General features: G+C 43.1%; 1 protein-coding gene across 6 annotated transcripts in view; it reads left to right on the top strand.

The window, feature by feature from the left end:
* SETD3 (SET domain containing 3, actin N3(tau)-histidine methyltransferase) overlaps positions 1 to 13,758 on the top strand; it is a 71,268-nt gene that overhangs the window by 1,305 nt on the left and 56,205 nt on the right. For 2 of the 6 annotated variants that reach the window (XM_059914972.1, XM_059914967.1), the window contains exons 3-5: positions 821 to 927; positions 11,272 to 11,414; positions 11,529 to 11,638. In XM_059914972.1, the coding sequence (XP_059770955.1) occupies positions 11,401 to 11,414; positions 11,529 to 11,638 (124 nt within the window). In that variant the 5' untranslated portion in view covers positions 821 to 927; positions 11,272 to 11,400. Of the gene's footprint in view, positions 1 to 820; positions 928 to 8,071; positions 8,090 to 11,271; positions 11,415 to 11,528; positions 11,639 to 13,758 lie in introns of those variants that run through there. The other 4 variants (XM_059914969.1, XM_059914968.1, XM_059914971.1 and 1 more) reach the window with 4 other exon arrangements.

Genomic DNA, 13,758 nt, shown 5'->3' with positions numbered 1-13,758 from the left:
CTCCAAAATGACCCCACTGCTATTTCAAAACTGAAGGAACCAGAAATAATTTTGGAAAGGTTTTTCTTACCATTTTAAGTGAATGAATTTAACTTAAGAATGTAGCAAAATAAAAGCAGCTTTCCTCTGTACCCTTAAAATTTGGCAAGACTTATTTGAACCACGATATATTGTGTCCATACAGTCTACTATGTATGCAGTCTCATCTTAGCAAATTAGTTGCTGGGGCTGCTGTGATTGATAGTTTGGAAAAGCTCCAGCATTTAAAGGAGTTTTTCTCCGGCCTAGGAAAGTAATTTGAAAAGCCGAGTTCTCAGAGAGCCGCAGAACAGCTTGTTATTGGGCCCCAACGGCCTGGGTTTTCCTTCTGCTACCCCCCTTCCTGTCTGCCCTCTTTTATATATATTCAAAATTGTAACTTAATGTCTGAAATGAAACTCTAGTCTGAACGAGTAACATGGTTGCTGCTTCTCATCTCTTCTCCAATGATCCCTGGAATAGGAATGGTGTTGGACTCGCAGATTAAAACATTTATGTCTACGTGTGCTGTAGAAATGAAAGTTTCTGTTCAGTTCTGTCGATAGGAGTGCAGTAAGATTGTCAGGAAGAAAGTAACACTTGCTGAACACTTTGGCCACGTTTTCAGTGACGACTAAACCTTTGCTTTAGAAGCCAGCCACTGGAAACTGAGAGAGCTGTGAAGGTTGTACTGAAATAGTTTTCCATTCTAAAGTTCAACCCCTGGAAAACTGTTTTGTTCTGAGAGCTCTGATAACTGGTCACAACCGTTTCCTTAAAACTTGCCGCTCTCCTGATCCAGAAGAGAATGGCAAAGGAGACAACAGCTGGAGGAGAGTATCTACAGTATGCTGGAGTCTGCTCGCAGTAAATATTTAGCAGATAATCACTGAATTCAGTGGAAACCAGGTACCTACTTTGTGGCGTGTGGAATTTTAGTAAAAATATGAGTGAAAACCTTACCTCCTGGCTCAGGGTTTCTCTTTCTTTTTACTAGATGTCAGTTTAGTTTGAAGCTTTCCAAATCTCTCAAAATGTTTGAATTACATAGTCTCCTTTTTTCTTATCACTAATCTGCAGTAGCTTTTAGAAATGTAACTAATAATACTGTATCTTTTTTGGTGTAGTTTGATGAATATCTATCACTGGGAGGTTTTTTTTTATCTTTAGAAACTGGTTTGTCTTCTCTGGCTTCTGTGAGGAGTAGGGAGGAAGAGTTTCCAAGTGTGTTTTCTCTTCGTGTACGTCAGTCCTCGGAGTGGAACCTAGATTTTGTTCCCACACAAAGGAAATGGAGTCATTTATTACTATGGCATTAAACATTTTTAACAGAATACTGAAGAGTGAATATATCTTTATTCTTATGGTACTTTGGAAGTTGCTTGTGGCCAGTTAATTTGTTTTCTCAATGAACAAGAATTATATTTGGGCCCATTAATTTATCAGAAAGAATATTTTGATTTGCTCTGCATCCTTTTTTTCTTGCTACAGTTGAAGAAGTGATTATCTTGGGTATCAGTTCATTCTGAGTCATATTTAAGCACTAAAGGTTGTCAGATTAAGGATTCCTTGCTTTAAAATTTTTCTGGTTTTCACTTTTGTTGCATATACAAGTGTACCTTACTTGGCAAAATTGACTTCTGTACGTTGGATTTCCTTATGTCATCTCATTTTCCTACTCATAAAATTGGAGATTGTTAAATATTTTGATCTGCAAATATAATTTACATCATATTCTCAAAGTAAAAATAAATTTCTAACAAAATATTAATACACATTTTATATTTATTTTATTACAAAGGAGTTGAGACTTGTTTTTTTTTTTTTAAGTCATTTTAATAGTCTTATGGGAAAAAAATTGATTAACAGAATCCTTTTTGTTGTTAAGTTCATTCAGTAACTCAAGCCAGAGATTAGCTGTGTAGACTCCATTTCCATTTGGGAGTTTCTTCTAGGTGTAGAAGTAAACAGATTGTAAAACCAGAGGTACAAACACAGCTATTGACAGTTTTCACCTGAAGTATATTTGAATGGAAGAAAAATGATTCCAAATGATTATAAAATTCAAATACCAAAGTTAAGACTTTGAAAATTTTTTTCTTATTCAGGTCCTTTCCAAGTAAAAGTTAATTAATAACCAAGATAAGTCCAAACACTCTTGACTGGCAGTGGAAGACAAGTCCAGCTCTGAAGTTAAGATTTTGAAAGGGAGCTGAGTGATAGTGATTACCAAGCCAGAGTAAAATTTTAACCTCTTACATGCGTAGGCTGAATAATAGGGGTACAGAGGGATGGGGGGGCAGAGGGACAGGGCAGGAAAAAGTGCTTTCACTATTTTTTAGAAGGACTAAAAAATTGTCTAGAGAATTAGATAAGCAGGTGTCTACATAGAGCTCTTAATAAGTATGCAGTATTTTAGCCCTATTACCTATCTACCATCCTGAATTTCACTTTCCACTTTGTTTACGATACAGTTCATTAGAACATAACAAGGTCTAAAAATTCTATGACCAAGTGGTTTAAAGGTTTCAATCTCAGAAAATAGGCCTGACTCTTCAGTATCAATAGTTTTCTGTTAAGCACAGTTAAGAGAAAGTAAGGGTTAGTGTTGAAAAATACTCATGAAAGTTGCCTTTATCATAAAATTTGGAAGTTTTGTTCATGTCCCAAATTTAAGCTGAGGCCACTCCTTTGTTTTTGGACAAGGCCAGCGTAATGACTCTATAGTTTTAAAAGGCCAGAGGGGTAAAAGCTTTACATGGTATGTTTTACAACTGCAAAGGAATACTGTTATTTTGAATTTCAGAGATAATGAACCTTCAGAGCCTCTCTAAGGGGGTTGGTTTTGCACTGAATCCATGAAATACTGTTGGGCATCAGTGACATTTGACATCGAGCTGTGCTGATGAGACTCTGCTACCAACTGTCTGTCATGCTGCATAAATTTATTAACCTCACTAAACTTCGGCTTTTTCATCTGTAAAGTGGGCATAATATCTTTCTTTGTCTAGTGTGTAAAATGCTTACCTCAGTTCCTGATATAGGAAATGCCTGGTGATGCAGTTATGATGAAGACGGTCATGTTGGGGCCCTGCCCCAGGGCACACACAGGTTCAACAGCCCAGAAACAAACAACGTGACAGCATGAATAATTGCATTTAGGTTCCAAAACTCAGTTGTTTAATGTAGCACATGTATCTGGCTGAAGGTCAGTTTACGTAACAAAGGGTGTAGTTGGTTACCACCTTATCCTCAAGACTTTGGGACCACGTCTCACTTATCGCTGCATTTCATATTAGATACTCAAGAAATGTGCACTGAATGCAAGCATGAATTCACTCGTTCACTTGGCTGGTAGAAGAGTAAGGCAGTGTTAGCTATACTGATCTTCCTCGAGTTATGATGGGGTTACATCCTGACAGCATGTTGAAAATATCATTGTCGAAAATGCATTTAACATACCTAATGTACCAAACATCACAGCTTAGCCTAGCCGACCTTAAAAGCGCTCAGAACACTTAATTTGCCTACAGTTGCGCAAAATCATCTAACACAAAGCCTGTTTTATAATAAAGTGTTGAATATCTCATGTTATTTTTTGAACACTGTACTGAAAGTGAAAAACAGAATGGCTGTCTGTTCAGAAGGGTTGTAAGTGTGTTCGTTGTTTACCCTCATGCTCCGTGTAACCTGCGGGGAGCTGAGGCTTGTCGCCACTGCCCAGCGTCACCAGAGGGTATCGCACTGCATATCACTAGCCTGGGAAAAGATAAAAATTCAGGGTTTCTACTGAATGTGTATGCGCTTGCACCATCTGTATTTAAGTTGAAATATCCTAACGTGAACCACGGTAAGTTGGGGACTCATCTCCTTGGGTTGAATTTGGCAGTGGAGAGCAAAGCACTTTGATAACCATACCTGCAACATAACATTAGATATCTTTATTTTAAAGATGTTCAGGCTTGAGGATTAACACAGATAGCCCCAGAGGTCTCTTCCAAACCTGACGTTCCACAATTCTAGAATCTAGAATCCTTATGGGAGGAATGTGGGTGGTTTGAAAGTAATTTCTTGACACATTATAGCTAGCTGTTCCTTCACCCTTAACATTTTTCTTTTAGAAAGCTATAATAGGAAATGGTTATTCATGATACTGAATGATTCTTTGCTTTATGAAGAGTTTTTTTTGCAACTTCCTTTAAATAGGAGCCTCATTTTAAGTGTATTTACAACTTAATTCAATAGCAGTTTAAAACTAAGACTATTACGTATTGAAAAGTCAATCAAAGATGGTTTAAGCATCTCTAAAATTATCATGTGTATTAGTGGAAATATATCAAAAACATTGTAGAAAGCAAGTTTAAATCTCAAGTTTGTGTATATCTATATCTATCTACATATCTATCTATATATGTATATATGACAGCTCAGATTTTCTGTATAAAGATTGAAATTGTAATTACATGCAGCTTATAGGTCTACATTCATCTTGGTATGTATGTAGCTACTGAGTTGAAATTAATTCCACCATCTTGCCTGTCTGCTTGCCCTGACTTCTTGGTACTTTTGAGCTGTGACACATCAGCGTCTCCTTTGATAGAGATTGGAATGATGGGTGCTAGTTAGCCACTTGAACCTGGATAAGTTAGTAAGGCTTGACCCTGTTACTAGATCCTGCTACTGTGCAAAGAGAGGTGTTTCCAGTATTTCAGTTAACATGGTACCAACGCAAGGACCATGTATGCTTCATCAGTTGTGTAGGAGAGAGAACTTAGTTAAATGCTTTTCAATTTGGGAGTGCTTTCATTTTCCTAGGCCATCATCCTGTAGTTTGTGTATTTAATTCAGAATGTAGTAATCTGATCCTAATGGTCTGCGAAGTATTTTAGTGAGATTCTTTTCTTCCTCCAAAAGATTAGGCAGGCTTCACACTCCCTTCAAGTCCATTTACAGCTGGGAGCCTGAGGTGGGAGGAAGCCCTAGGACCATTCTCTCCCTTAGTCAAACCAGCTGTAAGGTTGGGAAGATGCAGCATACATTGAAAAACAGATGCTGGGTTTGAGCTAAGGTTTTCTGGGTAAATTACCAAATAAGTATAATCAAAAATGTTTATTCTAGTTGTATTTAATTGAAAGCAACTCAAGAATATCGCAAATATACATTCTTTCCGTTTAGAATTTTTGGGGGAAAGAAAAAAAAACCCACACAGCTGAATTCCATCTCAGTCTGTTCGGTAGGTGTGAAGTATACTTTGTAAAAATGGGTTAAGTGTCCCCCTCACCACGCCCACCACCCCATCAACCAAATTCCTTAAATGCACTGTGTTCTTATTTCTCCTCACCTAGGCAGATTATGTGTGAAAGAATCACTTCACTGGTCAGAAGTGGTTGTTGATTACAGATGACACTTGCATATTAGTCAGCAATTTAAATAATAATTGAATATGCTATCTATTTTACTGTTTTCTAAAGTTTGTTGTATCTCTTAGGTGGAGAGATTGTTGATGGACTTGCTAAAAAGTTTATGGTGTTATAAAGAGCCAGATTTTGAGGATTTTGTAGATTTTTAAAATATCTTGGTGAAGCAATGTAGATATGTGTGGAACTCTTAGCTTTGCTGTTTCTTTTTATAGATGCCCCTTCCTTTGAAGGACTGTCACTATAATTGTTTACTGTAGAATCCTTTTGCCTGTCAATCCTATTGCTTTTCTACGTATTATTTTCTTTTGTCTTAAGTATTGTTTAAGTCCTTTTTTTACTGTATATTTGTTTCCCCCAGATAATTCATTAAGAATTTGGAAATTATACCTGCTTTCGATCTAAACTTTGGGGGAAAAAAATCTTTCATTTAGCATTGTACCTTTGGCTAAAATTTGGAATTTAACTTTGTGTGTGCATACACATATCTAATTTAGCACATCTTTGTATTTTTCTAATATACATATTTGAAATAAATATTTAAGATAAATATTTGGTCTTTGTAGGAAGTTGATGAATTAAACTAATAGGTAGTGTTTTTCCACTGAGAGCACTAAGAATGTTCAGGAAACCTATTCGGCTCTTTCATTTGTTGAAACTTGGAATCTAGCCCCGGATTCAGCTGAACTCACAATGAAAATTATTCGTTGTATGTAACAAGTTTTTGAATCATAAGTGAACAGGGTAGGTAGTTATTTTAAATCCATGAAGTTGGGGAAATCTTTGTTAGCTAAAAAAGGCAGAAGGAGGTTGAGTTTAGGAAACCACTCAGCCTGGATTCTAACACTTTCTCAGACTGAATCTTAACATCTAGTCCTTCTTCTTTACCTGTACTTTATTCCTTACCCCTCTCTGTTTGGTTACTTTGCCCGCACATTTTAGGAGTTATCCAGGCTGAGTCCTGGGTCCTCACCTCCTCATCCTTGAGGCCCGCAGGGCTGGCTGTCCCTCATCTGGCTGTGGTCGTCTTCTGCAGCGGCTGGTGTGGTCCTGGCACGTGGATGCAGGAGACCTTGTTTAGTTGCGAATGTGCTGGACGTAACACAGGGTTTCAGGTTGAAGCCGTAGGTCTGCTGCTTGTTGGCTGTGGGCTCTTGGCCAAGTCATAGCCATGCCTGAGCCCCCTGCCATGCCAGTGGTCACCACTGGCCTCTGCAGGCTGTGGCGGAAACATGTCTGGCCAGCGCAGAGAGCCGTACAGATGCTCGTGCCCCCAGTCACAAGTGCCCCCGGAGCTTGAAGTCGTGCTTGAGTCGCACTCTTCCATTTCTATTGGAAACGGACTTATTCCTGCTTGGTTGTTTTCTAAGAGACCAAAAACAATTTAAAAATTCAGTTTGTGTTTATTGGAGAGATTCTTTTATGAAATTTAATATCTTAAAGCTTTTCTAACAACAAACTACGGTTTCCCAAAGGAAACTATTTTTTAAATGTGAAGTTTATATGTATAAATTTATGTTTTGACTTTTAAGAGTCATCCTAGTTCTTAGAAGTAGTAGTTAAGTATTAAGTAAATGTCTCATTTTGGCTACTGTTCTGTCACTGGTGGGAGAATATATCAAAATGGTTCCTTGCTGTATAATCTTACTATCGTGATGGGAAATAAATCTTACCCGTAGGTAACACTAGTAAATTCAAATAAGATTTTCCTTCATTCAACAAATATTTGACCCTCAACTGTGTCCGTGGCACCATACTAGACCCTACAGATAATTTAGAAATGGAAGCTTTGGGTTTTTTCTGCCACAAGACAGAAACGCACACCAGTGGGTGAGGTAGGCACGTAAATGATGTCACCTACAGCGCGTGAGGCCGTGGAAGCTCCAGGGCTGAGCTCTGCAGGGTGTGGAGTGGGGAGGGGGCCGTCGGTGAGCTGGGGTTTGAGTCAAGACTCAGACACCTTCACCAAGGGCTGAAGGCACGTAGGCCGCAGAGAAGAGGGAGCGTGGGATCAGGGGATGGCATGGGGCCGAGGGCTGAGGGAGCTGGCAAAGGGTGGCAGGAGGGCCTGATGCTTTGTGGGGTGAAAAGAAGTAAATGCGGGGCTACCGCCTTTGAGGTACTTTTAGGTAGGGTGTCACACAAGTACAAGAAGAATTGGTGCCAAACCATGTTGAATCCAGAGGCAAATGAATCTTATAGACATTGATGGCTGTAAAGTTCAGAAGAACGGCTGCTGGGCCATAGAACTGGGTACAGAGAACCCCCGTCCTCCAGAAGCGTTAGTTCTTCAAGTACACACTTAAGGCTTGAGGACATGCCTCTGATTCAGTGCGCTGGGGGCTGAGTAATTAGGAGCTCTGGGACAGAGTGGGTCCAGGTGACTGGAGGCTTTCCTGGGTGAGGTCACTGTCAACCCGGTTTCTGGGTAGAACAGATTAAGAGCTGGTCTGGACCTAGGATCCTGTACCCCAGGGAGGTACATCCCCTGGGGACAAGGACAGCCATCTCCCTACCCCTCAATTGAGAAGCGAGTTAATGCCTACTGGAAGATTCTTACTGTCTAACCTGGGCAAGCTGCTTTCTCTCTTTAGGGCTTATATCCCTGTGGGAGGGAAACAGTCCAAAGAGAATTCCAAAAGACTGATCTCAAGGTAAGCCAGCCTTTAGCATCTGTTAATCACCTTGAACTTGACCCGTTCTTACTGATTTGCATGGAAGTGAGGGCAGCATGGAGGAGCCCAGAATTTCCTCAAGGCCATGGGGGACTTTCTGACTGAGTATGTGAAAAATTTTGCAAGGAGGAGACAGGGGTAGCAGAAGGTAGCTTTATTTCAGAAAAAGGGGAGAACAAGAGCAAATCCTAGAGCTGTGTTGTGTAAGGGGTGATGGGAAGAATAAAGCCGGGCAAGGAACATGGGGTGAAGCAGTAAAGGGCCCTGAGGACTGTGCTGGGGAGGTGGGGTGTCACCTTAGAGCCGTGGAAAGACCTCGTGTTGAGCAAAAGAAGCCTGCATGTTGTATAATTTCATGTGTATGAGGTTCAAGAACAGCTGCTCTCCCAGGTGCTAATTTCCTGATGTGTTTTGAAGTTTCACCTGTGTGGTATATCTGTCTCTGTTACTCAGTGGGGGCAGATTTAAGCGGCAAGGGTGGGCTTGGGCAGGGAGAACGCGGGACACTTACAGTCTAAGCAAGAGGTGAATTCAAGACGAGCAGGTGGCCTGAGATCCTCAGGGGTGTTCCCGCTTGGCCGGATGTTGTTGGTGTCGGGTCTGGAAGACCTGTCCGCCCTCCTGCTCCCTGCAGAGCCCTGTGCTTTTGCTCTCCGTGTCACAGAAGCAGTGCGGCAGTGGCCGAGCACAGGCTTTAGAGGCAGGCAGACCTGAGTTCTAACGGCACCTCTAACCTTGGACAGAGGTGGAGGGCTTCACCTTTTTTGAGACTGTCATCTAAAAGATGAGGCTAATACCTACTGATTAGAGTGTCCGGGAAGATCAAATGAAGAGATGATCTTAGCCCAGTGCTTGGCAGAGGTTAAGGACTGCACACAGGGTCACTACTGCTGCTGTTTTAATTAACGATTGTTACCTCAGGACAGGTATCTAGATGCCAGAGAGTGATGGGAGTTGGAGGGATTCCTGAGGGAAGACTTGGGGTGGGGAGGGGAAAGGGGCTGCAGGCAGAGTGAAGAAGCCTGTTTCGTAGCCCTCGGGTCCTCACGCTGGGGGGACTGACGGGCGGGGGGGTGCGGCTGCCTTGGGTTCACTGTGCCCCAGGCTGCTAAGAGGTGGGGAGGGTCTTGGAGTTCCTATCGGAGTGACGTTTTTGAGTTGTTTGGCGCCTAACACACAGAAGGTCACGCTGGCAGGGAGAGGCCGGCAAGCCCATCTCTGACGGCGGGCTTCACAGTTCTTCCTGCCAAGCTATATTTGGAAGTGTGATTAAAGCCCTACTTTCCAGGCTTACTGGTAGTCTTAGTTGTTTTCAGGTCAAGTTCAGTGGTCCTCCGCAGAGATGCCGTTGGAAGATGTGGAGAGGGCCCGGTGCAGAGAAGAGCGGCAGGTGCTCTGTCCAGGGCTCTCAGCCGTGAGCGAGTAAACACGGGAGCTTCCTTCTCGTTTAGTCCTTGAGTTTAAGGAAAGGTGCTTAAACCACTCCTCCGCCTGCTCCCCCCACCCCACACTTTTTTTTTTTTTCCCCTTCTTCTTTTGATCTCAAAATAACTAATTCTCTTTGCTGCCGAAGTGTTAGGTATTGTTACCTGTTCGCTTTTGTTCCAGGGTGCCTGGCACTATATGTTCCACTCTTGTGTTTTAGAAGGCTTTTTAGATACGTAAGTTACAGAGTACACTTCATGCATCAGACGCGTCAGAGAAGCTACATAAGATAGCCCTTTAATAGAATGCTATTTTCTGTTGTTTTAGCATGGCCTGTATTTGCGTGGAGTCATTGCCGTGGAATCAGTGATCAGCTAGACTGTGGGAGAATATGCATTTTCAACCTTTTGTCCCATTACAGCTCTCCACACTGCAATAGTCATTTCTCTTTGTAAAAAACAAGTAGGTCAGAGTTTGCCTTTTGGTTCTCCCTTGAGATTAATTGTAGCTTCTTGGCGAGGGCTCCGTGGAGCGTCATCGTGGTGTGTGGTATTCATTAGTGTGTGGATGGCTCCAGTCGCTTCTCTGGGGGGATCTCTCTCCGTCTTCCTGGGTTGTCATCCTCAAGCGCTTCTGTCTTAGGAGGAATGCTCAGATCAAAGTCCTCAGGCAACAGTTGCAGCCCGCCTGCAGCTGGGGGTCCTCTTTCCCACCGCTCCCCACAGAGACCTCTCCAGCTGGGGTGCTGTGCCCCCTGCCCTGCCATGTGCTTCCCTCATTCCTGCCCTGCCTTTGAGTTGCCCACCCTTTCTTCATACATCCCAGTCCCTTTCTTTCTTCAAGACACATCTCCTGACCCACTGCTATAAACTGTTTTCAGACAGATGTTATAACATCTCTGCCCAGTGTCCATCGGTGCATCCCCTGTCCCACTGTCTCGTCTGCTTGTGGCATATCCTGGCCATTTCTTCTTTGTTAGACCATTGAGGGCTCCAGCGTGGTTGAAGTGCCAGACTGGGAGGTAGTGGAGACCTCTTTCGAGGGTAGGGTCTGCCATCGACTTCCTGTGAAACCCTGGGCAAGGTACTTCGGATTTTCCTTGAAACGAGATTAAGGAATTGAATTAGCTCTCTGAAGTTTCTTTGATCTCTAAAATATCTTCAGCATTTGTCTAGAGAGTCTAATCTGTTGCTTATGATATAGTTACTCTTTTTTTTTAAAATTTATTTATTCATTTATTTAATTTTTTGGCTGCATTGGGTCTTCGCTGCTGCACGTGGGTTTTCTCTAGTTGCGGAGAGCGGGGGCTATTCTTTGTTGTGGTGCGCAGGCCTCTCATTGCAGTGGCTTCTCTTGTTGCAGAGCACAGGCTCTAGGAATGCGGGCTTCAGTAGTTGCAGCACGTGGGCTCAGTAGTTGCGGCTCACGGTCTTAGCTGCTCCACAGCATGTGGGATCTTCCTGGACCAGGGCTTGAACCCCTGTCCCCTGTGTTGGCAGGCGGATTCTTAACCACTGCGCCACCAGGGAAGTCCGACATAGTTACTCTTTATGGGAAATTATTCTTTTAAAGCAGAGGGAGGAGAGAATATATAGGTTTTTGTGGCCATGTGATAGTTTGTGATACATGAATGTAGATGTAACTTTTATCTCTGTAGTATCACAGAATACTAGGATATACAATGAAGTCTACGTAATTTGAAAAAAATTCTGGAGTAAAACTTGCTTCTACTATAGTTTTTGTAGGTGAAAAGGAACGAACTTTTCTTCCAGAGACTACAAAGCAGATTTTTTTTTTCACATTTGAGTGCCTCCAAATACTAGTATTTGTTACACGTTGCTTTTTCTGGAAGGAAACTTCAGGATATGGCACCTGTGAGGTAAGATCTTAATGTCTCAAGGTTGAGCCACTGCTGTGCCACGTTTCATTACTCAGTTTTGTTCTTTGGAAATGTAATGCTTTTCTCTTTGTTTTTTCTTTTTCTTCTCCGTAGTCAGAAAATGGGTAAGAAGAGTCGAGTAAAAACGCAGAAATCAGGCACTGGTGCTACAGCAAGCGTGTCCCCGAAGGAAACCTTGAACCTAACTAGTGAGCTGTTGCAGAGTAAGTCTCGGCTCGGCCTTCCCGCCTCTGTGTGGGACACGTGTGTCTCTCTCCTCACACCCCTGCACCGCGTGGGGGTCCCTGGTCTGGGGAGCAGGAGGTGAAACAGGCTTGTGTTCAGATCCCAGCTTGTTTAGCCATGGGGCCTGGCACGTTACAGATCTTCCCCAACCTGCAGCTTCCCCGCCTGTAAAAATGGAGGTACAGTACCAACAGGTACCAACAGGTAACTTTTACCTAACAGGTACGGTACCAACTGTAACTATGGTTAAGGAGGCTTGGACGACAGAACGCATGAATGTAGAGCTGCTCTAGCATAACCACTGCCCGCCTGCACCGGTGGGCCAGGCCAAACGCCACTGCTTTTTAACAGTGTGGCCTCGGACCAGTTCCTTAACCCCGCTGAGTCGCAGTGTTTGCGTCAGTAAATAGAGTGTCTCGAGCCCCACGTGAGCTATGGCACGTGAAGGTTGAAGGTCATTGGGCCGTGAAGCCAGAGGTGAGCGCGGCGTGCCGCTCAGAGAGCAAACCGTAGGAACTGGGTTCCCTCCCCTTTGCTTTCAGTGATTCGTAATAGTTTTCCAGTTTCACACGTGGAGGTTATCCGTTCTTGGTTCTAGGAAATTAAATATCTGTTAAGTGCCGATACTTGCTTTAGCAAGTTAGTGTAAACTGGTAACTTCTTTTTTTAAATTGTGAATTTAAGTTAGTGCTCTGTATGTTTCAGATTTAGCCGTGGTCACTTGATTAACTCACTACGTTTGTCTCATTTTCTTGGCCCCTTATGTTTAGATTATGTGACAGGCTAACCCCCAAATAAAAACGTAGCTTTCTGTCCCTGACAGAGGCAGGCAGCAGCCGAGTCAGGGTCAGGTCCCCCGCCCCGAGGGCTCCCATCCTCCCCTGTGGGGTGCCCCCCGGAAGGTCAGGGTGGGCTCCCACAGAGCACGGCTGTGCCTGCTCCTCCCCCCCGTCTCTCCTGCTAGACTACAGGCGGCCTCAGGACAGGCTCCTGTATTCTGGGGCCTCAGTCAGTGTTTGCTGATGGAAGAGTGAAGTAAGACTGGTTAACCTAAGTTATGAGTCAATGCGTAACTAGTTATTGTTAATTATTATTAATTTTTTAATTAATTTTTATTGGAGTAGAGTTGCTTTACAATGTTGTGTTAGCTTCTACTGTACAGCAAAATGAATCAGCTATACGTATACATATATCCCCTCTTTTTGGATTTCCTTCCCATTTAGGTCACCACAGAGCACTGCGTAGACTTCCCTGTGCTCTACAGTAGGTTCTCATTAGTGGTTTATTTTATACATAGTATCACTGGTGGATATGTGTCAATCCCCATCTCCCAGTTCCTACCCCCCCAACCCCTGTTGATTATTTACCACATCTAGTCTTCTCTTTGGGGAACAAAGGGGGCCAGGAGGTTTATCAGGAATGTGGGTTGGGGTCTCTCTCTTTAAACTGATACTACTGTTTTAAAAGGTAAGGGCCGCTGACAGGCCGGGTGCCCGGGGTGCAGCCTTCCACTGCCATGGCTCCGGTCTTGGCAGTAGGTCTTTCGGTTTTGGCCCGACAGAATCTTAGCTTTTTTTTTAGCGGCAACTGTGCCATCTCTTTTTGTAACTCCCCCAGAGTGCTTATTATAGAGCCTTACACATGGATGTGAAATGTTTGTTGACTAATTGTCCTTATGTCCAATTTAACTGGTTCCCTTAGGGAGCCATTGTTAGGGAGTTTAACTAGAAAAAAATGTTGACTCTTAATATGCCTTCTTTTCACCATCCACAAGAGTTTTCAGGGAAATGTTTTGCATTTTAGCTTAGCTTTTTAGATTTTCCTGTTACGAGTATTCTGAGGAAAATTGATCAGAGCAGCAAGAATGAGGTAGATGCAAGTTAGGTGCTCACACCTGTGTCCTGTGGTCACAGTGTAATATGCGGCCTGGGTGGTTTCAGAGGGTTTACGTGCTTTAAAAAGTATACCTGGTTTATGGGCTTCCCTGGTGGCACAGTGGTGAAGAATCCGCCTGCCGATGCAGGGGACACGGATTCGAGACCTGGTCCGGGAAGATCCCACATGCCGCGGAGCAACTAAGCCCGTGAGCCACAACTAC

Source organism: Balaenoptera ricei, chromosome 2 (assembly GCF_028023285.1).
Source record: "Balaenoptera ricei isolate mBalRic1 chromosome 2, mBalRic1.hap2, whole genome shotgun sequence".
NCBI classification, from domain to species: Eukaryota; Metazoa; Chordata; class Mammalia; order Artiodactyla; family Balaenopteridae; genus Balaenoptera; species Balaenoptera ricei.
Note: the sequence above shows the minus strand (reverse complement) of the source record. Positions and strands in the feature narration are given on the sequence as shown.